Source organism: Mesoplodon mirus, assembly GCF_964341445.2.
Source record: "Mesoplodon mirus genome assembly, chromosome: 15".
NCBI lineage: Eukaryota > Metazoa > Chordata > Mammalia > Artiodactyla > Ziphiidae > Mesoplodon > Mesoplodon mirus.
The window spans coordinates 41,789,267-41,813,547 of NC_138991.1; the positions used below are offsets into that span (position 1 = coordinate 41,789,267).

Below are 24,281 nucleotides of genomic sequence, written 5' to 3' on the forward strand. Positions count from 1 at the left end.
TAAATTTATTTTTAAAAGTGCAGCAATAATCTTAAGGAGAATAAATGTATAAGAATAAAAATATAGGGCTTCCCTGGTGGCGCGGTCGTTGGGAGTCCGCCTGCCGATGCAGGGGACACGGGTTCGTGCCCCGGTCCGGGAGGATCCCACATGCCGCGGAGTGGCTGGGCCCATGAGCCATGGCTGCTGAGCCTGCGCGTCCGGAGCCTGTGCTCCGCAACGGAAGAGGCCACAGCAGTGAGAGGCCCGCGTACCACAAAAAAAAAAAAGAATAAAAATATAATAATCTAGGGCAGATACACAAATATGTACACAGTTACAATAATGACAATGAATAATGGTTCAAGCAGAAAGTGTGATACAACCATACAAGAGGAAGGGAAGTGATGCTGTGTGTGTGTGTGTGTGTGTGTGTGTGTGTGTGATTTTGAAATTTTTTAAAAAATCCATAGCAGGAAGGGACTATTATTATTTTTTTTTTTTTGCGGTACATGGGCCTCTCACCGTTGTGGCCTCTCCCGTTGCGGAGCACAGGCTCCGGACGCGCAGGCTCAGCGGCCATGGCTCACGGGCCCAGCCGCTCCGCACCATGTGGGATCTTCCCAGACCGGGGCACGAACCCGTGTCCCCTGCATAGGCAGGCAGACGCTCAACCACTGCGCCACCAGGGAAGCCCTGGGACTATTATTTAAGAATATAAATGAAAAAGGTAAAAGAATTAAAAGTGGCTGCCTTGGGAAAATAAGAATTAGATAGAAATAGACAAGGAAGTACAGTGTATAATTATAACCCTCTAAGTACTATTTGAAGTTTTATATGTACAAGTGTTACTTTTGATTTTAAAAGTATTTTTTAACTTAAATTTTTGAAATGTTAAAAACTATGAGTGGTATCAGCAAAAACGCCAGAGTAGTTAACTCCAAGGGCTTGTTCCCCCACAGACACACCTAAAAATTAAGCAAAAACCAACAGATGTCATTTTGTCAGAACTCTGAGAATTAGTCAAAGGCTTACAAAAACCAAGTAAACACAGAACCAAGAAAAAGAAAATTAAAGTCAGGTATATAGGTTAAATACAAAAGTCAGTATTACTGTAATTTTTGTTTATAATTCCTTTTTCCCTATATGATTTAAAAGACAAACGCATAAATAACTAACTATAAATCCATGTTAATGAGCACACAACATGTAAACTCATAATTTGTGACAACAATAACATAGAGGGGACGTGACAGAGCTGAATAGGAGCACAGTTTTTGTATATAAAGGTGATATTAATTCAAATAGAGTGGTGTAAGTCAAAGAGGTTAACTGCAATCCCCAGGGTGACTACCAAAAAATAACTTAAAAATGTACAGAAATGAAAGTGAGAAAGGAATCAAATTAGTACACTACAAAAAAAACAATAAAACACAAAAGGCAGCAGTAATGGAAAAATTAAGGAAAAGATGTAAAATATATAGAAAGTATAATTAAATGACAGAAGCGTTTGCTTATCAGTAATTATTATAAGTGAAAATGGGTTAAACTCTCCAATTAAAAGGCAGAGACAAGTAGAATGGATCAAAACAAAGAAGGAAGGGAACCAACTCCACTTTGTCTAAAAGAGACTCACATTAGCTACAAAGATAAAAACAGGTTGAAAGTCAAAGGATAGAAAAAGATATTCCAGGGAATTCACTGGTGGTCCAGTGGTTAGGACTCTATGCTTCCACTGTAGGGGGCCTGGGTTTGATCCCTGGTTGGAGAACTAAGATCCTGCAAGACACGTGGCACAGCCAAAAAAAAAAAAAAACATAAAAAAAAGAAAGATATGCCATGCAAATAATAACCAAAAGAGAGCAAGGGTAGCTATACGAACGTCAGACAAAATAGGCTTTAAGCCAAGAATTGTTACAAGAGACAAAGGATATTATATATTGATAAAAGTATTAACCCACCAAGAAGACTTAATTGATTATAAACATACATGGACCTAACAGAGCCCAAAACATATGAAGTAAAAATTGACAAATTGAAGGGAGAAAAGATAATTCTACAACAGTTGGAAACTTCAATACCCCACTTTCAATAATGGAGAGAACAACTGGATAGAAGATCAATAAGGAAATAGAGGACTGGGACAACACTATAATCCATTAGACCTAACAGATATATACAGAACATTCCACCCAAAAACAGAAGACTATACATTTTTCTCAAGTGCACATGGAATATTCTCCAGGACAGACCATACAGTAGGCCACAAAACAAGATTAAAATCAACCAAAGTATCTTCTCTGATGACTGTGGAATTCAATAGCTTCTAATGGAATAAAATACGTAAGAAAAAATTTAACCAAGGTAAAACACTTGGACACTGAAAACTCAAAATATTGCTTAAAGGAACTAAAGACCACATAAATAAATGGAAAGACAGCCTGTGTTTATGGACTGAAAGACTTTATACTGTTAGGATGACAATACTATCCAAAGTGATCTACAAACTCAATACAGTCCCTATCAAAAGCCCAACAATGTGTTTTGCAGAAATGGAAAGACCACTTCTCAAATTCATATGAAATTGCAAGGAGCCCAAAATAACCAAAACAACATTGAAAAAGAACAAAGTAGGAGGACTCCTGATGTCAAAACTTAACTACAAATCTACAGTGTGGTACTGACCTAAGGAGAGACATATAGATCAGTGGAACAGAATCCAGAAATAAACCCACACATCTGTGGACAATGGACTTTTGACAAGGGTGCTATCCACTCAGTTGAGAAAGAATCGTCTTTTCAACAAATGGTGCTGGGACAAATGGATCTACACATGCCAAAGAATAAAACTGGACCCTGACCTCACACCATACACAAACATTAACTCAAAATGAAGCAAAGACCTAAATATAAGAACTAAAACTATAATATTTTTAGAAGAAAACATAGAAATAACTCTTCATCACCTCGGATTTGGCAATGGATTCATATATATGACCCCTACAGCATGAGCAACAAAAGAAAATATGGACAAATTGATCTTCATGGAAATTAATAACTTTAGTGCATCAAAAGACATGATCAAGAAAGTGAAAAGGAAGACTGTATGGGAGGAAATATTTGCAAGTTATATATCTGGTAAGAGATAAACAACAAGGACCTACTGCATGGCACAGAGAACTATATTCAATATCTTGTAATAACTATACACATATGCGTGTATATATATAAATATATGTGTGTGCATATATAACTGAATCACTTTCCTATACACCTGAAACTAACACAGCATTGTAAATAAACTCTACTTCAATAAAAATTTTAAAAATTAAAAAAATAAACAAACAAAAACAAAAAAACCCTCAAGGAGACATCACTTCACACTCACTAGAATGGCTATAATTAAGAAAAAAAAAAAAGTGTTAACAAGGATGTGGAGAAATTGGAAGCCTTGTACATTGCTGGTAGGAATGCAAAAAGGTGCAGCCTTGGGGTTTCCCTGGTGGCGCAGTGGTTGAGAGTCCTCCTGCCGATGTAGGGGACACGGGTTCGTGCCCTGGTCTGGGAGGACCCCACATGCTGCGGAGCGGCTGGGCCCGTGAGCCATGGTCACTGGACCTGCGCGTCCGGAGCCTGTGATCCGTAACAGGAGAGGCCACAACAGTGAGAGGCCCACGTACCGCAAAAAAAAAAAAAAAGGTGCAGCCACTGGGGAAAACAGCTTGGTGGTTCCTCAAAAAGTTAAACATAGAATTACCACAAGATCCAGCAATCCACTCCTAGGTATATACCCAAAAGAACTGAAAAGTTACTCAAACAAACACCTGCACATGAATATCATAGCAGCACTATTCACAATAGCCAAAAGATAGAAAAAAACAGAATTCTCATCAACAGATAAATGGATCAACAATTCCATTCAATGGAATATTATTCAGCCGTAAAAAGGAATGAAGTATTGACACATGCTACAACATGGATGAAACTCTTTTATGCTAAGTGAAAGAAGTCAGACAAAAAAGGTCACATATTAATGATTCCACTTGTGTAAAATATCCAGAATAAGTAAATGCATAGAGACAGAAAGCAAAGTGGAGGTTGTCAGGGCTGAGGGAACAGGAGTGAAGAGTGACTGCTTAATGGGTAAGGGTTTTTTTTTGAGGTGATGAAAAGGTATTGGAACTTGATACAGGCAGTGGTTACACAAAATTGGGAATGTACTAAATATCACTAGATTATATGTATTTTTAAATGGTTAATTTTATGCTTTGCAAATCTTACCTCAAATTTTTTGTAAGTTTTTTAAAATGTTAGGAGCCAACTGGAGGGAAGATAAACAAATGAAAGCAAAAAGACTGGCTAGAAAAAGAGCAGAAAAATGAAACAGCAGCTGAAAGGCACAGAACAAAGGAAAGGCTTGTTTCTTATTTGCTTTCTGTGTTTGTTTAAACACAGGTGATTCCAGAGCACGTTTATGTATTTCTGGGGACCACCTAGTAGAAAGAGAGAGATTAACAGGGCAGGGGAGAGACACACAATATATGAAGGAACAAAGTCCTTGATCCCAGAGCATGCACAGAGTGGGCTTGACAGGAACTAGATACTTGGTCTCTGTGGCAGAAAAGATGGCAGGATTTGTAGACAGCGCTGGGAGGCTCTAAGAGAATTCTCTGTCAACTTCCTATGAGAGCTGGAGGAAGGGGTGGGGGAAAGAGAGCACTGAACAGTGGTCTCGGAGAGTGAGAGGATGCTGGAGACTGGGGGCAGTTCTGGCTGCACACCTGAGCCCGTGGTCACCAATCTGTGGTCAAAGAGAAGGCAGACAGGTTCCAACCTGGCTTGGGGCTTAGCCAACTAGGTTGGAAGAGGGAGTGGATGGCAAGGGAATTGAAGATGTTTTTAAGAGAATGAGTATAAAATTTTAACTGGGTAAAGACAGAAGTGAAGTAAGCAGTTAGCACTACCCTGTGAAAAAAACGTGGGGTCCAAAGAACTTGAAAGTAAGAGGACCAGAGAGAGCTCAGAGTTCAGGTCACAGGGACATGAAATGTCAGAGGTGAGCATGGAAGTGGGAGGCCGAGGTCACTGGAGAAAATGGTTCCTGGGGGTGTGAAGGCCAGGAAAGGGACAGGATAAATCATCTATGTGGATGGCTCAGCCACAAAGAGGAATGACAGGAACAAGGGTGGCGAGAAAGACAGGGAGTCAGAATGTCAAGTTGTTCCCAAATGATGCAAGCGACCAGGTGGCCCAAAGACAACAGCAGTGATACAGCCTGATGTAACACGAGCTTCAAAGGAACGGGGGTATCTGAAGAAAGAGAAATTTTTAGAATGTGAGGGATGAAAGAGAGGAATCTGGGATGACTTGCAGCCTTCAAGTTTGAGTGATTAATGGAGTCGTTAAATAAAACAGGTCGGGAGGAATATGTGGTTTGGGGGTAAAAAGACATGAGCTCAGCCCAGGACATATTCAACTTCTCCAGACCCGTTTCCTAACCTGCAAACTGGGGTAGAAACCTACTGGATTCCAGCAATGCAACAATTAAAGAACATATTTAGGAAAGCATCCAGCACAACATGGCTTATCCTAAGACCCCACTCTCTCTAGAACATCCCCACGTAAGTTTCAGCTCTTCCTTCTAACCAGAGGCCAAGGAAAGAGCTTCCCAGGACAGAGGAAAGGTTCAGCACCTCCAAATGCAGGAGGAAAACAGGGAAACGTGGACACGTGGGCTCCGTACCTCAGCGTCTCTCTGATGGAGTCCCTCTTGAGCATGAGACCCTGGCTCCATTGCCTCTGAGCCATGCTGATTAGACTCGCACTTGCCTTTCTTGCAGTTGCCACCACAGGGTTTTCTCTCTCCTTTACAGAGCGTCTGTAGCCGGGAGATGAACCTAGCCTTCCACGCTGTGAAGTCGGCCTCAATGCTGCCGTGTCTGCTTTTAACCACGTTGCAGTCACCCTCCCCTCGGGACATGACGCGATGGGCGCCGAGCATCCAGAGCCACTTGTCCACGTTCTTCACTACCTGCAGGAGAAAGAGACAGGTGAGTTACAGCAGTCCTCCAGATCAGAGGCTGGCAGCCTGCTCTGCGACAGTCTGGGGTTCCGCTGGGGCCCTGTCCCCAGCCGCTGCTAGGAAGAAGGAACTGCCCAGTCAAAAGGGCCTCAGGCCCTCCAGCCGTTGATACGTTCAGGTAAGATTCTGCAGAAGATTTTTTTTTTTTTTTAAATATAGGGACTGACAAATTCTTTTGTTAAACTAAGGGTTAGTACCTGATGAAGAATTTGAAAACTAGTCTTCTAAATCATGGTCAGAATGAAATCACTCAGTAGCAAAATCAATTTCTTCTAAAATAAAGCCTTTGGGGCCAAAGACCATTAAACAACAAAGTACAAATGGAGCCCATTTGGCAAGACTCAAGATTTCATAAGCCAGAAATGCATTTTATTACAGTGTGAAGCACTTAAGCTGAGGCAAAGGAGTTATCAAGAAGTACGATTAAGAGTTCAAAAACTTAACAGGCTTCCTAAGTGGCAAGGCAGTAAACAAAACATTTACATATCTGAATTTTACCTTGTGTCTACTTCCTTTGAAAATATGGGGGGGAGGGCAGGCATGGAGAATACACATCTTGATAGAACAGCTGGATGAAAACAACTTTTACAGAAAGATCTCCACCTTCATCTTCCCTCACATTCTACCAAAGATAGGTGAGCCGAGCTGGGCTCACATGTGGGGAGAGGTACACGTAAAAAAATTCCGATCACTTCTCAGAACCACTAAGAAACTGAGAGGCTCCACATTTTTCTTTTTTAAAGGATAAAGAATGCAAAGGAAAAGGAGCCAAGTTAATTTCACTCAGAAAAAAGGATCCAGGAGAACAAAAGAAAACAATTAATATTTTATTACATAAAGGGCAGTGAATGTTTTTCTTCTATTTCATTACTTTAGAAAGTAATGATTAGGGACTTCCCTGGTGGTGCAGTGGTTAAGGCTCCGTGCTCCCAATGCAGGGAGTCCAGGTTCGATCCCTGGTCCAGGAATGAGATCCCACATGCATGCCACAACTAAGGAGTCCGCCTGCCACAACTAAGGAGCCCACCTGCCACAACTAAGACCTGGCACAAACAACTAATAAATAAATAAAATTAAATTTAAAAAAAGAAAAGTAATGATTAAAAGACAACAAGTTAACTGTGTGAAGAATTAGTTTGGGCAGTAAAGGTCATTCCACAACAGAACAGGTAGTTGAGAAAGTCCAAAGAATCAGGGACCTTCCATCTACAAGGTCCTGCCTGGGGGCAGGAGGCTAGACTCTGGCCACGAATACAAGCCGCTGAGACGCTAGACAATAGGAAGCATTTTCGTTCATTTTATTCAATAAAAATTTACTGAGAGCCTCCTATATGGTAGCAATTCCCAGCGATAAAAAGAAAAACACAAAAAGTTTATTAGTAAGTACCAAAGAGTGCGGATTTTCTCACATACACCCACATATATGTACCTGTGTAGGTGATTTTTTTTTTCACTTAAGAAAATGTATCCCTACAATTCAACACGTACCTACCTTGTACCTACCTTGTTGAAGTGGCTCACATACGCAGAATTTCCCAGGCCAAACACCACGTATCTCACACCCTTCAGATATGTTTTGCCAAATCGAAAGTCATTGGCTGCTTCCTCTAGCCACCTGCAGAACCACTCAGCGCTCTCAGTCGGCCGACCGTCAGTGTAGGTAGCAACCAGGAAGGCACAGACATTTTTACTGGTAACCTAACCAACAAAGTCATTATTTCAGAAGAGTAGCCAAGATATAAAGTTATCTCAATGAAGAAAATCCTTTTTGAAACACTGACATTCATATCACACTAACCTCTAAAGATAAAGAGTGTTTTTAGAAATGTTACTTATTTTCAAGAGAAAAGCAGGGCCAGGACCCTGCACAGGGGAGAAAGCCCAGCACCCTGCTCGTGCCACCACACTTCCTGGTGCCCTTCACCATGTACTCCATCCCATTTCCCAGACTATAAATTCCTATCAGCTCCTGCTTGTCATATTGGAAACAAAAGCCAAATCAGTCAGGAAGAAATACAGAAAGATCTCTAAAAAATGCCCTGGGCTTCCCTGGTGGTGCAGTGGTTGAGAGTCTGCCTGCCGATGCAGGGGACACGGGTTCGTGCCCCGGTCTGGGAAGATCCCACATGCCGCAGAGCGGCTGGGCCCGTGAGCCATGGCCGCTGAGCCTGCATGTCCGGAGCCTGTGCTCCGCAACGGGAGAGGCCACAACAGTGAGAGGCCCGCGTGCCGCAAAAAAAAAAACCAAAACCAAAAAACAAAAAACAAAAATGCCCTGAAAAATCAAAACAATAAAACGTTAAATGTAAAGTGACAACACTTGGCACCATCATCTCCATGGGAAACAAAACACATCTTCAGTCCTGTGAGCCACAGTATTTCATCTGCTCGAGTGCATCTTCACAGTTCCAAGTCAGGAGGTAAGTTATAAGTAATCCCTTACGAATAATTAAGTATCCAAGCTTGCTAATAATTTTTAACAAATAATTTAGAGTGGATTCAAGCTCACTCATTTGTACTCCAACGTTTTCTTGGGGGAGAAAGAAATGCACATTTACAGCTAGAGGTTTATCCACTAAGAAGGGACTGGCAAATTACAACCCGTAGGCCCAGTCCCACTCACTGCCTGTTTTTGTAAATAAAATTTTATTGGAACACAGCCACACTCACTCATTTACATACCGTCTCTGGCTGTTTTGTGCCTCAAAGGCAGAACTCAGTAGCTGCATGGCCCACAAAGCTGAAGATATTTACCATCTGGCCCTTTATAGAAAAGGCTTGTCAATGCCTGTTCCAACTGCTTCACCAACTTTAGCTGCTTCAGAATCACCTGGGGCACTTGTTAAAACACAGCCCCACATCCAGACTTTGATTCCGCAGGGCTGGGCTAGGACCTGAGAATCTGCATTTCTAACGAGTTCCCAGGAAATGCTGATACTGTCGGTTCAAGGACCACGCTTGGAGAACCGCTGCTGTCAGGCCAACTTCCCTACCTGGGCATGGCTAGAGGAGGGGGCGGGGCTTTCCTCAGGTGAAGAAATGAAGCTCTCACAGATATGACGTTACACCTGGAGGTCACACAGCCAGTTAAAGAGATTTCTCTAACTCCCAAACCCATACTACTTCTGACACCCAAGTGGCTCCTGACCTTTTAGCAGGCTTACACGTGGTTCACATGCCCGGCACACGGCCATCAGTGACAACCCTCTTTGATTACGAGAGTCAAAGCAGCAGGGAACTTCCAACCACCCAAGCTTTCAGTCTAACACCCCAGAGGGGCTGGCCCCGCATCACGCCCGAGTCAGCACACCACCACACATTCAGCATCTCTGACTGACACTGAATGCTCAACAGACTAGAATCCTTTAGCGTGAAAATTAAATTTATTCTAAAGAGTCTGTTTATCCCAGAACACAGGAGGTCAATTAAATTTGAAAGTTGTGATTGAAGGAAAAATAAGACAATTACCAACCTCTTCTACTAGATGGTCATCTGGGTCATATTCCTTCAGATTAATAACTGCCACAGGCAGATCAAGGGAGCTAACTGCTTTGGCAAGAGCTGTCGCAAATCCCTGATAGGAGGGAAAAAAATCAAATAAAGTCTTCAATAAGCTAAGTAAATGAAACATACAGTCTTCATTTATTCCTGTTGGCAAGGTAATGAGGCATTTAGCATGAAAAGATTTTCCGGTGACTGACATGTATCACCATAAACACAAATTCTATTCTCAGTTCTACCATTTTCTCAAGCATCTTTACAGAGATCAATCACTCAGCTGTGTTGTTCTCACTCTACAAGTACATATGTGGGATTATATGTACTGGTAGACATTTCGGCTGTTTTGCCCCACTAGAATAAACATACAGACGTAGAAGAAATACCAAAGAGGGAACAGAGTGGGAAATACGAGAACTGTGAGCATATTTCTGGAAGACAGAAAGCAAAAAGAAGCAGGCTGACAGACAGAAGAAAGCCTCGGGGAGACAGAAAACCAGAGGGGCCCTGGGATCAGTCAGTCACTGGGGCAAAAATGGGAGGGAGCAGTGGGCCAGAGAAGACCCTGTGGAATACAGAGAATCCATATTATATGGGACCAGTGCACACAGAGCCTCAGCAACACTCACCTTTTACCCCCAGGCAGACCCCTGCCAGTCTCTTCTCCAAACAAAATGAACCAAATGGTTGGGGAAAGCTACAACTTCTAGCCAGATGTTGGTACCCCAGGAAATTCTCTTCCTCTTTCTGGCTTGGTAGCCTAACACTTGTCTCGCCACCTGCCAGGACTAAAGCTAAGCCTGCCCTCGCCATTTACTGGGCATCCACCAGGCCAGTCTCAGCTCTGGGCGATATTACCCAACAGGGAACAAGGCACACATGTTCCCTGCCCTTAAGGAGCATCAAGGAACATCCTCAAGGAGATGTTCTAATGGACAGAGAGAGAATAAACAAACAAATGAGAAAATACACAGTGTATCAGATGGTGACCAGTGCTGTGGAGGAAAAGAGGATAAGGGGTAAGAATACGTATTGGAGGCACGGGGAGAGTTGTTATTTTACACAAGGAGGGTCAGGACAGGTGTATATAATAAAAAGTAAATATTTGGTCTTTGTCTCCAGGGAGCTCCTAGAGCTCCTAAAATCCTTGGAACTTGCTGTCTTTGGTATGTTAATGAGATGACCCATTGGGGTTGCGGTGGGGGACTAGGTGGCTTCAGGACGGGAGCTGGTCAGCGGAAAACCAACCCTGGGATTAAAGGCTTAGAACTTTCAACATCTTCTCTCCCTGTGGGCAGGGGAAGGGAGGGGTGGCAGGAGATGAAGTTCAATCAGATATGGTCGATGATTTAATCAGTCATGCTTACGTAATGAAATCTCCATAAAAAACCCTAAATGACAGGGGTTGGGGGACACACTCATATGCCGAGGAGGTGGCATGTCAAAATAGGACACAGGGGCTTCCCTGGTGGCGCTGTGGTTGAGAATCTGCCTGCCAATGCAGGAAACACGGGTTCGAGCCCTGGTCTGGGAAGATGCCACATGCCGCGGAGCAACTAGGCCCGTGAGCCACAACTACTGAGCCTGCGCGTCTGGAGCCTGTGCTCCGCAACAAGAGGGGCCGCAATAGTCAGTGGCCCCCGCTTGCCACAGCTAGAGAAAGCCCTCGCACAGAAACGAAGACCCAACACAGCCAAAAATTAAAATAAAAAAAATTTAAAAATTTTTAAAAAAAATAGGACACAGAAGCTCTGTGCCGCCCCTCCCCCCAAGACCTGCCCCATCATCTCTCCCATTTGTCTCTTTCTGAGTTATATCCATTGTTATAAACCAGTAGACTAAGCAAAGCAATTCCCTGCATTCTGTGAGTCATTCTAGGGAATTAGCAAACCTAAGAAAGAGACTGTGGGAACACCTGAATTTACAGCTGGCCAGTCAGGAGTACACATGGCTCCTGGGACTTGTGACTGGTGTCTGAGGTGGGGACAATCTGACAATAACTCGGGTAGACAGTACCAGAATCGGAAAATAGGTGTGGGAAAACAACTATTTGGTGTCAGAAAACACTGCCACAGGCCTCAAAAATAAAGACCTGAGCAAAACCTGAAGGAAATGAGAGAGCAAGCCAGAGGCTATCCCCAGCAGAGGGACGTGTAAGTGAAAAGGCCCAAATGCGCGAACACACTCGGCAAGGAGATTAATAAGACTGGAGGGGGGAGACCAAGGACATGAGGTAAAGGAGATGGTGGAGATCCAGAAGTGAGGGCCTCTTGGCCACCATGAGGGCTTTGGCATTTGCTTTAAGTGAATGAGGGAGTCACTGCACGGTCTTAAGCCAAGATGATTAACACCATTTCGCCTAAGTTCTCACAGTCCCTGTGGTTGCTGGGACGGGCTGAATGAAGGAGGCTGAGGATGAGATGACCGCAGTAACCCAGACAAAATATGAGGGAGGCTGGCTTAGGCCAGGGCAGCAGCAGTGAAGGCGGTAAGAAGTGACTGGAATCTGGATCTATTCTGAAAGTAGAACACACAGTATGTGCTGACAGACTGGATGTGGGTAGTAAGAAAAAGAGAGAAGTCAAAGGTTTTTTTGAACTGGGCAACTGGAAGGATGAAGTTGCCATTTATCGGAATGGGAAAAATTAGAGGTAGAACAGGTTTGAGCAGAAAATTGGGAGTTTAGTTGTGAGCACACTAATTCTGAGTCGCCTACTACACATCCATCCACATGAAGATCTAAGATAGGCAGCTCGGGATGAGGGTCTGGGGTTGAGAGGAAAAGTTCTGATTAGAAACATAAATTTAGAGGCCACCATCTACTACAGGGATCAGCACACTGCAGGCCAAATCCGGCCCTCTGTCTTTATAAGTAAAGGTCACTGGAATACAGTCATGCTCATTTATTTACACATTGTCCATGGCTGCTTTCACACGACATCAGCAGAGCTGAACAGCTGCAACAAAGACCATACGCCTTGCAAAACCTGAAAACCTAAAAAACATATGTAAAATAAAATATCTAGCCCTTTACAGAAAAACTCTGTCAAATTCTAATAAACAGAACTGAAAGCTCTAGATAACAAGATCCCTTAGAGAGTGAAATGAGTGCAGATAAAGACATAGGCTCAAGAACTGTGCCCTGGGATGCTCCTATCTTTGGAGGGCAAGAAGATGAGGAGAAATCCGCAAATGATAGTGAGGCAGACTAGCCTCAGCAGAGGAGGAGGAGAACCTAGAGAAGAGTGTCCCAAAAGTTCAATTGAGAAAGTATGTCAACAAGGAAGGAGCTGTTGTGCAGCTAAGAGGTCAAGTAAGATGAAGACTGAGAATTAATTAGCGACATGAAAGTCACTGGGAGCAGGCTGGGGCACACAAGCCTAACTGGAGTGGGTCAAGAAAGACAGGAGTAGAGGGGCTTCCCTGGTGGCGCAGTGGTTGAGAGTCCGCCTGCCGATGCAGGGGACACGGGTTCGTGCCCCGGTCCGGGAGGATCCCACATGCCTCAGAGCGGCTGGGCCTGTGAGCCATGGCCGCTGAGCCTGAGCGTCCGGAGCCTGTGCTCCGCAACGGGAGAGGCCACAACAGTGAGAGGCCCGTGTACAGCAAAAAAAAAAAAAAAAAAAAAAGAAAGAGAGGAATAGAGAAATTAGAGATAGCAAGCACAGACAACACTTTCAAGGAGTAATACTATCAAAAAAAAAAAAAGTTGAGGTGGTAGTTAGAGGGAGATGTGAGGTAGATAGGTCACCTGGCATACCCTGACCCACCTTGCACACAGCATACAGTGAGAACTTACAGCTAGAGAAAACAAGTCTATTTACACAGTTAACAGAGAAAATCCACACCAGCTACCCCATCATTCCATCCTAAATATGAACAGAAAACCACGGATCAGCAAGACCATGATGAGAACAAGTGACAGGAAAGAGAAATAGCAGCAGCAGAAACATGGAGGAAGCAGATAAATCAGAGAACCGAAAAAGGAACTCACTGAAATATATTCTTAGATTATGAAAAAGATGCACTAGAAATTGAACAGAATGGCATTTTTGCAATTAAAAACATTATAGCCAAACTAAAACATTCAAAAAAAAGGTTTGGAATTGAAATCCAAGAACCCAGAACAGAAAGTTACCAAAAGTATGAGAGAGGCTTTGAGACACAGGAGACCATCCAAAAGGTCCAACATCCAACTAACTGAGTAGAACAGAGAAAACAGAAGGGAAAGAAGTTTACCCAAGAAATATTAGCAGAATTAATGCACACGAATTTTCAAAACAAAACAGCCCAAGCATACAATACAATGGCTGAAAAAGACCCAACCTAGACACTATCTCACAAAAGCTCCAAACATCTAGGACAAAGGAATGATTCTAAAAGCTTCCAGGGGGCTTCCCTGGTGGCGCAGTGGTTAAGAATCCATCTGCCAATGCAGGGGACACCGGTTCGAGCCCTGGTCTGCGAAGATCCCACATGCCGTGGAACAACTAAGCCCGTGAGCCACAACTACTGAGCCTGCGCTCTAGAGCCCGCGAGTCACAGCTACTGAACCCGTGCACAACTACTGAAGCCCGCACGCCTAGAGCCCATGCTCTGCAACGAGAAGCCACCGCAATGAGAAGCCCGCGCACTACAACACAGAGTAGCCCCTTCTCACCGCAACTAGAGAAAGCCCGCATGCAGTAACAAAGACCCAACGCAGCCAAAGTAAATAAAATAAAAAATAAATAAATTTATTTTAAAAAGACAAGGATGTGATGCCCTCAAAGTTGTAAGCAAAAAATTTTGCCCTAGTCTTCTATACGAAGACAAATACAAATCAATCAAATGTGAAAGCCAAATAGAGAAATTCAGATGGAACAGCTTTAAGAAGGGGGGCCATTTAACTCATATCAACAGTGATGTGGGCAACAATATTAAGCCGCTGAGATGTGAGGAACTGACTAATACGAGGAGTTAATAACTTTTATCTAACTTGATAAATCTAGAAACATGGCAGAAGGAGGTTCAAGAAATAACCCTCAGAGGAATTAAAAATGGAAATATCAATAGTTAAAATAGATTCTCTGAAGAGTACTTTTCATTATGAACCCTCTGTACACCTGGATTTGTTACCATCTGCAAGTATTAATTTGATCTTTTAAAAAAATGTAAAAGCGGGCATAAAAGAGAGGCTAGGAATGATATCTTCTATGAGTAACATAAAAGGACTTTGTTTCCGCAGCTCAAATGCCTTTCTAAAGTTTCTTCCAGTTTCCTGCCTCTGCTGCTTAAGGCTGAACTTAATTATAAGTGACCTTCAATTACAACACACACAACAAAATACTGAAAACCTTTTAAAAAGTAGTATTGTACAAAACATCCACGAGAGGGCAGTAGAACCCTCTTTAATACTCTACCAAAATAACAACAGGAATTGCTTTTAATTCATTTTCATGTCAGGCTTAGAATCTTTTCCTAGAAAGCAATAAATAGCTGTGACCTTTATAATAAAGAAGCAGGCAGCATCTAGATACAATTAAAGCATCTTTCAGCTATATATCTGCAGCCGGTATCTATACAGTATTCAATGTATATCATTAACACTTTTAACACTATGAGAAATCAAAATACATTTCATTAAATACATGTGTGAAGTTGTGAACGTCAGGGCCCATACTGGACATACTGCTGCCATTTTTCACTATCCCCTACTTCTATAGCCAGTAATGGACTTGGAAATCCAAGTCTCCATTCTGCTGAGCAGAAGCAAGCTTCAGAACAAAGATCCCGCATGACAGTGACCACCAGACACCCCCAATCAGCTGAAATTGAGATGAAACCCACCTACCACCCCAGAAAGGAAAAATGTATGCTGTAAAAAGGAAAAACAAAGATGAAAAAAGATTAGAAGACTAATTCAGTTCACTGCTAAAGAACACTTTTCAGAAATTTTCTTAAAAGATCAGGAGACCCAGTGAAAAGTGTCATTATAAGTTCTTACCTTTGCTGTGCCAGTCTGAGAACCATAGAAAATCTTCACTCCAGACACAAAGACTTCCTTCTTTTGAAGAGAGATATAGCCATTTGTCATCAAATCCCGAGATGCTTTTGGAATGGTTTTCTCCTGTGAGTTTTTGTTCTTGAAATAAACACAAAATCCATCAAGTTTGAATATTTTCCCAACTTCATTAGGGACGAAAATTATCAATCGCTCAGATACTGACCCATTTTATTATTCTCTTAATCTTTCAATTGTACTCCTCAAATATTAACCCGTTGGTATAATTAGGTCCTCTAAAAGCTGGGCCCACATTTCTTAAGACTATAATGATTCCCATTCCTTCCAGGATAAAACCACGTACTTTCACCCATAATGTGTTGTAGTGGAATAATAGTAGAAACTTATTTTCTGATTCTTAATTACTGGAAAGAAAAGAGAAGACTACTACCCCTTAAGGGTGCTAAGCAGATTTGGGTTTTTTGCAAAAGTTTAATTTTTCATTACAAAACCTTCCTCTATCTTAACAATGAGACTTCCGCAGCCCATCAAAGAAAAGGTAAATAAGTTAGTCTATAAAAACTGACAAGAAAAATGTTTTGGCATTGAAAAACTATTTCTAAAGACCAAACATAAAAGTGATCGAAAGTTCCTTTTAGAATTTCTATATTTTTCTGGAAGCCTTAGAAAATCTGCACTCTGCATTCTCTATAAAATTTGATGCCAAATACTCTCCTAGAAAAAGTAACTCCACTTGGGTTTCCCTGGTGGCACAGTGGTAAAGAATCTGGCTGCTAATGCAAGGGACACGGGGTTCAAGCCCTGGCCCGGGAAGAACTCACAGGCTAAAGAGCAACTAAGCCCGTGTGCCACAACTACTGAGCCTGCATGCCGCAACTACTGAAACCTGCTTGCTTAGAGCCCATACTCTGTAACAAGAGACGCTACCACAATGAGAAGCCCTCGCACCACAACAAAGAGTAGCCCCCGCTCGCTGCAACTAAAGAAAGCCCACACGCAATGAAGACTCAACACAGCCAAAAATAAATAAATATATATATATATTAAAAAAAAAAAAGTAACTCCACTTACTTGCTTTCTGATGACAATCTGGAAACAAATCCAAAGGCTAAAGCCAAAGGCAAAGCCCAAATATATGTAAAACCTATTTATCCATAATGATATTAAAGATGAGAAGTCCCACACATCCAAAGAAGGATCTAAATTTAAAATGACACATATAAGTAATTCTATTTGAAGTTACATATACAATGATGCCCATTCTTATTTTAAGAAAAAAAAGAAAAAGAAAAACCAATCTTCATATTCAACAACCCCACTAATTAATCTATAAAAAGCAACTCTAATAAAAACAAGACACTGTGATATGTAATACAATTGTCATAATAATGCTAATTCAAAAAAAGAATATAAAATTTTATCTTCATTTGAATATTGCGTTTGGAAAAGGGGACATAAAGTCAAAACACTTTATGTGGAATTATGAATTAATTTTACTTTGTTACACTGCTCCGTAAGAAAAATAATACTAAACGTATTCCTCTTTATTTTATTTTATTTTTAGAGACCCACAGCTACTTGCAAAGGGTTCTCAAATAATTGACCTCAAGTCCCACTTTTTTTAAAGGGAGATATGGATGGACCTGGACTCAAATGCTGAACCTTGGGGTAATTTCAAAAGGCAAGGTCTAAGATTTGAGGTTTACAGGTGCTACTCCTGGAAAGGACCAAAAGTCCTCAACACACGTGGGTAAGGGGGAGAAACAGTTTTCTCTGTCTTTTGCTTGAGGTTAGAAGCATAGTTCTAAACTCATCTCCTAGCCTCAAAAGGCAAAAGCCAGGTCACGAGCAGGGATCAGTCCTCCCTTGCCCCCAGCGGCACCAGTCCCGGGCTGACAAGAGCAACATACTCTGGAGGAAGGGGCCCGAGGGTCTCAGAAAAACGGTTTCCTCCCTTCCCACCCCACGAACCTTACCCGCCTGGGGACCTTACCCATTCTCCTCAGAGCCCGAGCCCTGCGGCCCGACAAGACACCAGGACTGCGGACCTAAGAAACTTATTGTCCGGCGTGGATACTGGGAGACCACCAGAAGTACCTCGCAGCATTAGCTCGGTGCCCACAGTCGGAGGACCTGGGCGCAGCCATGCCACTCGCAGACCTGTCCGGATTGGCTCAGAGGAGGAAGGGGGCGGGCCCAGAGAAAAGCACCGCCCAGAGCTCCCGGCGAGGAAGCGAGAATGTTGCCCGCGGCTCAGGAATCCGAGCTTGAGAGTTAGGGGCGAATCCCGAGAGAAGCAGGGAAAAAAGGAGGGGTGGGGGAGGGGAAATCGGCGTTAAGAGACTAAGGGCATCGCCAACCGAATACGATCTGTGAGCCTGTTTGAATCTCATTTGAAACACACCGACTGTAAAAAGGCATTATTTAGGGGAAATTTGATTATGGACTAGCTATGAGACTCTATTAAGGAATTATGGTTAATCTCGTTGGGTGTATTTGTTAGGAGTTTAGACTGAAGTATTTAAAGCCAAAACTTTATGATGACTTGCTTTAAAATACTCCAACAAAAAAAACGAGGGAGAATGAAACAAGAACGGCAAAATGTTGATATTTGTTGAAGCGGAGTGATGGGTACCTGGCAGCTCGTTACACTTTTTTCTCTACGTTTTTTGTGTTAAAACTTTTCTATAACGAAAGGGTAAAGTGGGCGTGGCCCGGAACTCCGCGGAACTGTGAGGCTCCCGGCGCTGAGTTTCCACCCGGTCACCAAACGTTAGCTCCACCAACCAATCAGAGCTCTTCCGTTCATTCTGGAAAGAAAATTACGTCAAGGAAGAGCCCCTCTCTTTCCGGGCGCGGAAAAGTGTCGTAAAAGCCACATTGCGCAGGCGTTCTAGCTCCGTCTTCCTCTCCCGGTTTTCGCAACACCTGACGCCTGCGCAGTAAGTTGCGTGGGTGTATTGTGGCGGTCCAGTTAGTAACGGCGCTGCGCAGTCCGCGGGCGTTGCTGTGCCGCGCGCCGCCGGGTGGTTATATCGAGGCTCACTTGGCCCTCAGGCCGGCAGCGTGGGTCTGCCTTGGTTCGCCGGACCCAAGGCCTGTGAGCGGCCACGATGTCGATCTTCACCCCCACCAACCAGATCCGCCTGACCAATGTGGCCGTAGTACGAATGAAGCGAGCCGGGAAGCGCTTCGAAATCGCCTGCTACAAAAACAAAGTCGTGGGCTGGCGGAGCGGCGTGTGAGTGACACTCTCCCTCTGGGCCCTGGCCGGAGCTGGTAGCCTCAAAGGCGGCCTCCCTCTGGTCGTCTAACGAATGGGCCCAGCTGGGGTCTCGCCAGGGAAGGAAATGGGAATCTTACTCCTGCTGCCCGGGCTTAGGGTCTAAACCAGACGTTCCCTTTTTTTTTTGTTTGGTCGGTTTGGTTTGGGGCTTGGTTTTACTTTGCTTCCCGGGTGTCATAAAAGCCACAGCCAAGAAACCCCCATAATTGTGGTCCTTTTGTCAGAATAATGATCAAGGCAAAGGGCCTGGTCTTCCAGGTGCTTCTATAGTTCGTGCGTTTGTCACAGATCTCAGCCCAGTAGTTTCACCGAAGTGCGTACGGTCTTCACTGCTGCCATCTAGGGCCTGGAATTCCTTGGCAGCAGCCGGACCCCACCCTTCAGTGATGGCACACATATTCCCGCGACGTTTTTCACGTCAGTAACTGCGAATGCAAATGGAGTTCTGGATTACGAAATGACCCCCTGGAACCGAGGGTCATTTAGGAGTACTTGTTGTTTCGTACTATTCATATCGTCGCCGTCTTGTATTTAAATGTGAATGAACTTAGAAGTTTCAAGCATACTCACTTAGGACTTTCTCTCCTGTCCTCCCAAGGGAAAAAGACCTTGATGAAGTTCTACAGACCCACTCAGTGTTTGTAAATGTCTCTAAAGGTCAGGTTGCAAAGAAGGAAGATCTCATCAGTGCGTTTGGAACGGATGACCAGACTGAAATCTGTAAGCAGGTGGGTTCTAACAGTTGCAGCATAATTGACCCTAATATCCAGTAGTATTAGATATTAGATTACAGGTATGTTAAACTTTAAAGTACTATTTTTTTGGAGTGAACAGTTACTATGCAATAATTCGATCTGTGCAACATCACTTTTAATAATTCAGGACATGGATATTTTTTGCCAAAGCCTCCAGAAATCAGATTTCCTACTAAACTGCCTTATTTTGTCCATTTATATATTTTTAGTGTAATATACCTGAAAATAGAATTCCTTTTCAAGTATTTCATCATTTACACCCTCTGCTAAGATTACCTTTACCCCATCCCCCATCTAAATAAGTAAGATTTTGGAACAAGATAATCCCTTTAGGCAAAGCTCAAGTTATTACCAAATATCAGTAGCTGAAGAGGATGAAATTTAATTTTCTCCCCAGTTATTAATTCCTGCGGTTAGTTAACAAATAGTGTGGAATAAAGATATTACTTTTCTTAAACTTGTTGGGTTTTTTAAGATTTTGACTAAAGGAGAAGTTCAAGTGTCAGATAAAGAACGGCACACACAGCTGGAGCAGATGTTTAGGGACATTGCAACTATTGTGGCCGACAAATGTGTGAACCCTGAAACAAAGAGACCGTACACCGTTATCCTTATCGAGAGAGCCATGAAGGACATCCACTATTCGGTCAAACCCAACAAGAGTACAAAACAGCAGGTGAGTTGTTTTTTAATGTCAAAAAGTGTCCATGAAAATCAGTGTTCTCTGAGGAAAACATTAAAATAGTTGGTCTGTAATAACAAAATGGCACTACTTGGAAGCAAGTGGGAAGAGGTTTTGGGTAGAGGGGAGGGGAACGATGGAGGTTTTAGAGAGGAGTGATGGAATTTGTTTTAACTAAACACAAATATACTAGGAGTCTCATCTTCCTATCCAAGTCAGACCTTTAAAGAGAAAACTTGGATTCTTCCAACAAGGACCTACTGTATAGCACAGGGAGCTTGGCTCAATATTCTGTAATAACCTAAATGGGAAAAGAATTTGAAAAAGAATGGATACTTGTATGGGTATAACTGAATCCCTTTGCTGTACACCTGTAACTAACACATCATTTTTAATCAACTATACTCCAATATAAAATAAAAAATGTTTTTACAAAGATAAAACTTGGATTTTTAAAGCATCATTTTAACCCCAGTTGTTAGATTTTTTTTAATGTTTGTATAATAACATACATTATAAAAGTCACCCATTTAAAGCCTACAATTCAGTCATATACTCACAAAGTTTTTGCACCCTTCCCTGCTACCTAATTTGAGAACATTTCATCACCCCCAAATGAAACCCTGTACCTGTTGGCAGTCACTTCTCATTCCCCTGTCTCATAAGGAGGGAATAAGGCAACTGCAAATTTTATTTCTGTTTTTATTGACTTGTCTATTCTGCACATTTCATATAAATGGAGTCATACAGTATGTGGCCCTTTCAAGGTTAATCCATGTTGTAGCATCTATCAGTACTTTTTTCCTTCTTAGGACTGAATAATAGTTCATTGTATGGAAATACCACCTTTTGTTCATTCATCGGTTGGTGGACATTTGGGTTGTTCCCACTTTTTAGCTATCATGAATAATGCTGCTATGAAATTGATTACAAATTTTTGTGTGGACGTATGTTTCCATTTCTCTATACCCAGGAACAGAATTGCTAGGTCATATGGTGACTGTATTAACCTTTTGAGGAATTGCTCAGCCAGTTTCCAAAACAGCTGAGCCATTTTACATTTCCACAATCAGTGTACAAGGGTTCCAGTTTCTCCACATCCTCAGTGATGTTTGTTATTGCCCAACTTTTTGATTATAGCCATCCTAGGGGTATTGTTCTGGTTTTGATTTGCATTTCCCTAATGACTGATAATTTGCGCATATTTTTGTGGGCGTATTGACCCTTTGTCTGTCTTCTTTGGAGAAATCACTCTTCAGATCCTTTGACCATTTTTTAGTTGATTAGTTGTCTCTTCATTATTGAGTTGTAAGAGTTCTTTATATATTTTAAGATACTAGTACCATATCAAATGCACGACTTGCCAATATTTTGTCATATTCTGTGGGTTGTCTTTTCACTTTCTTGATAGCTTTTTTGTTTGTTTGTTTGTTTTTTGTTTTTTTTTTTTTGCGGTATGCGGGCCCCTCACTGTTGTTGCCTCTCCCGTTGCGGAGCACAGGCTCCGGACGCGCAGGCTCAGCGGCCATGGCTCACGGGCCTAGCCACTCTGCGGCATACGGAATCTTCCCGGACTGGGGCATGAACCCGTGTCCCCTGCATCGACAGGCGGACTCTCAACCACTGTGCCACCAGGGAAGCCCCTTGATAGTTTTTTGAAGAACAAAAGGTTTTAATCTTGAAGCCCAATTTATCTGTTTTTCTCCTATGGTTGCTAATGTTCGTCATGTCATCAAAGAAACCATTGCCCAGTCCAGCTAGATTGAAACTGCTTTGTTTTGAATACCTTCTGCAGTAATGCAGCAGAAGAAGCAAAGAAATTACAAACATTTTTAATTTTGTCTTGATAGGCTTTGGAAGTGATAAAGCAGTTAAAGGAGAACATGAAGATAGAACGTGCTCACATGAGACTTCGGTTCATTCTTCCAGTGAATGAAGGGAAGAAGCTGAAAGAAAAACTGAAGCCACTCATCAAGGTTATAGAAAGCGAAGACTATGGTCAACAGTTAGATATTGTAAGATTAACATACTCTCGTTTCTTTGCTTCCACGTTACCAAAATAGTTTCTTCTCTAGTCATATAAGTCTGTCGCAAACATTTAGAAGGTGTGAACAGTAAGATATTTCCAGAAACATCTTAACTAGAATTAGGTAAGACAGTCAAGGTCTCTGCAGAACCAAATTTTCATTAAGAACACTTACAATTTTTGTTTGCTTTTTTAGTTAAATTATTCATGATAAAATGATTTGGGTCAATGCTCATTTTCGATGAGGGAATATATTTTACAGTGAGTCTTCTATTAATGAGGAAACTGGAAATAGGACTAAAAGTTTGTCAGTCTCATTTACCACAGAACATTTTAAAGAAGCAGCAAAAACATCATGTCTTTGGGTCCTCACCCCGCAGCTTCAGACATCGTGTAAATTCAGCTGTCTGCAGACCCACGTCTTAGAGCTTTATAGCTTCTTGACAAACAAATGAGCTCTAGAGGACTGTTGCACTTTCCACTGTAGATGTAAAATAACACATCTGACACTCTCTGAAGTTCTAAAATCTTTGCAAAACTTTGCACATGGTTTCTAAATAGGCATTCCACCTCTTTTTTTTTCCTTCAAATGTGGATACAAAGAGATCATTTCATTGAACTGTAAATTTTAACGCTAAATTTTAGTATGAAAAGGACCGTAGCCTTCTAATCCAGCCACTTCATTTTACAGCTGAGGAATCTGGAAAAGACCTCAACAGGGAGAATAATGCCTTGTCACAGGGGCCTCCGTGCATACTTAAGGGCAGAGGCTGGACCAGAACCCAGCCCGCCATCCTGTGCGTTGTCTTATCTGTGGTTGTAGAGAGACCTGGAAAGTGTGGTGTGTTTGTCTCATAGAAAGTGAAAGCTGTGTCCATTCTACGGTACTGCTCTTCCTCATGTGGTCAACAGCTGTGTGCAATGTTTCAGGTGTGTCTCATCGACCCTGGCTGCTTCCGAGAAATCGATGAGCTCGTAAAAAAGGAGACAAAAGGCAAAGGCTCTTTGGAAGTACTCAATTTGAAAGACGTGGAAGAAGGAGATGAGAAATTGGAGTGACAGTCATCAGTCTCTTCAGCTGTCAAACACTAAAGCGTTTTCATTTCCCACAGCCCTGTTTTCTTTTTGTGATCTGCTAAATACTTGCTCAGATGAGTTGACATTTTCCACCTTTGTGGCAAACATGTACACAAAAAGACTTTCGTAAGTAAGTATTATAATGTGGGATTCATTTAGTTTTAATTATCAAGTGGGGTTTTAGGCAAAAGTGAAATACAGAGTCCAGAGTAGCATTTTGTTACTGCCTCATGCCTTTGAGCTTTCCAGGGTGAAAGTTATTTGAGAGAACTCTTGTGGATAAAAAATAAATTTTGTACATTATAAGAAAATAACTTTGGGAGGATATATCTGTATGACAGAAAGGGAGGATTTGCCAAAAAAGAAAACGTGTAATGTCTTATTTCTACTTAATGATATGTGTGTATAGGGGTAACTGTCTCATGACCTAATACAAAGCGTGGATGATGACTTCTTGATTTTCTGAAAAGTAGATAGATGATGACTGTGCAGGACTTCAATAATATTCATCAAACATGCTGCCATAGCCTAGATTATTCTTGGTAAAAAATACAGCCATTTATTGCTAATTCTTAAAGTTTATAATATATATTACTAGAGTTGAAAATATATGTAATCAATAAAACCACTGTTTATTTTTGTTAAACTATGGCTTGTATTTCTAGACAGCTTCCTAACTTTTTCTTTTCTCTGCCTCTTGTCTGGTAGGATGGGAGAGTTCTTAGCAGGATTAAACAAGTCAGGAAGAGGAGTGCCCAGAACAGGGCCTGTTCTGTTAAATACCTGGTAAATCTTAGGAATATTATTTGGGATGTAATTGAACTTGAGTGTTTTAGTATTTGAACACTTAAATAGACAGTGTGCAAGTTTTTTTAAATCTACTTATCCTCAA

At 42.1% G+C, this 24,281-nt stretch overlaps 2 protein-coding genes across 6 annotated transcripts in view; one reads left to right on the forward strand and one right to left on the reverse strand.

Moving 5' to 3' along the window:
• Positions 1-17,722, reverse strand: part of LOC309817126 (S-adenosyl-L-methionine-dependent tRNA 4-demethylwyosine synthase TYW1) — a 228,545-nt gene extending 210,823 nt beyond the window's left edge. For all 5 annotated transcript variants that reach the window (XM_082645113.1, XM_082645114.1, XM_082645111.1 and 2 more), the window contains exons 1-6: positions 17,557-17,722; positions 16,635-16,762; positions 15,546-15,683; positions 9,534-9,635; positions 7,561-7,759; positions 5,723-6,006 (exon numbers count right to left, since the gene is read on the reverse strand). In XM_082645113.1, coding sequence (XP_082501239.1) covers positions 5,723-6,006; positions 7,561-7,759; positions 9,534-9,635; positions 15,546-15,683; positions 16,635-16,762; positions 17,557-17,560 — 855 coding nt within the window. In that variant the 5' untranslated portion in view covers positions 17,561-17,722. The remainder of the gene's footprint in view (positions 1-5,722; positions 6,007-7,560; positions 7,760-9,533; positions 9,636-15,545; positions 15,684-16,634; positions 16,763-17,556) is intronic.
• A 788-nt stretch (positions 17,723-18,510) lies between these two features.
• On the forward strand, positions 18,511-24,035 carry SBDS (SBDS ribosome maturation factor). Its single transcript, XM_082643577.1, has 5 exons — positions 18,511-18,804; positions 19,448-19,577; positions 20,080-20,280; positions 22,137-22,301; positions 23,243-24,035. The coding sequence occupies exons 1-5, from the start codon at positions 18,677-18,679 to the stop codon at positions 23,369-23,371; spliced, it is 753 nt and encodes a 250-aa protein (XP_082499703.1). The 5' UTR covers positions 18,511-18,676; the 3' UTR covers positions 23,372-24,035.
• The last annotated feature ends 246 nt before the right edge of the window (positions 24,036-24,281 follow it).

Excerpts from the sequence above, each read along its gene's own strand:
- SBDS (XM_082643577.1), top strand. The coding sequence starts at position 18,677 with ATGTCGATCTTCACCCCCACCAACCAGATCCGCCTGACCAATGTGGCC. Across the intron at positions 20,281-22,136 it reads ACAAGAGTACAAAACAGCAG|GCTTTGGAAGTGATAAAGCA; the intron begins GTGAGTTGTTTT and ends TTGTCTTGATAG. Across the intron at positions 22,302-23,242 it reads ATGGTCAACAGTTAGATATT|GTGTGTCTCATCGACCCTGG; the intron begins GTAAGATTAACA and ends GCAATGTTTCAG.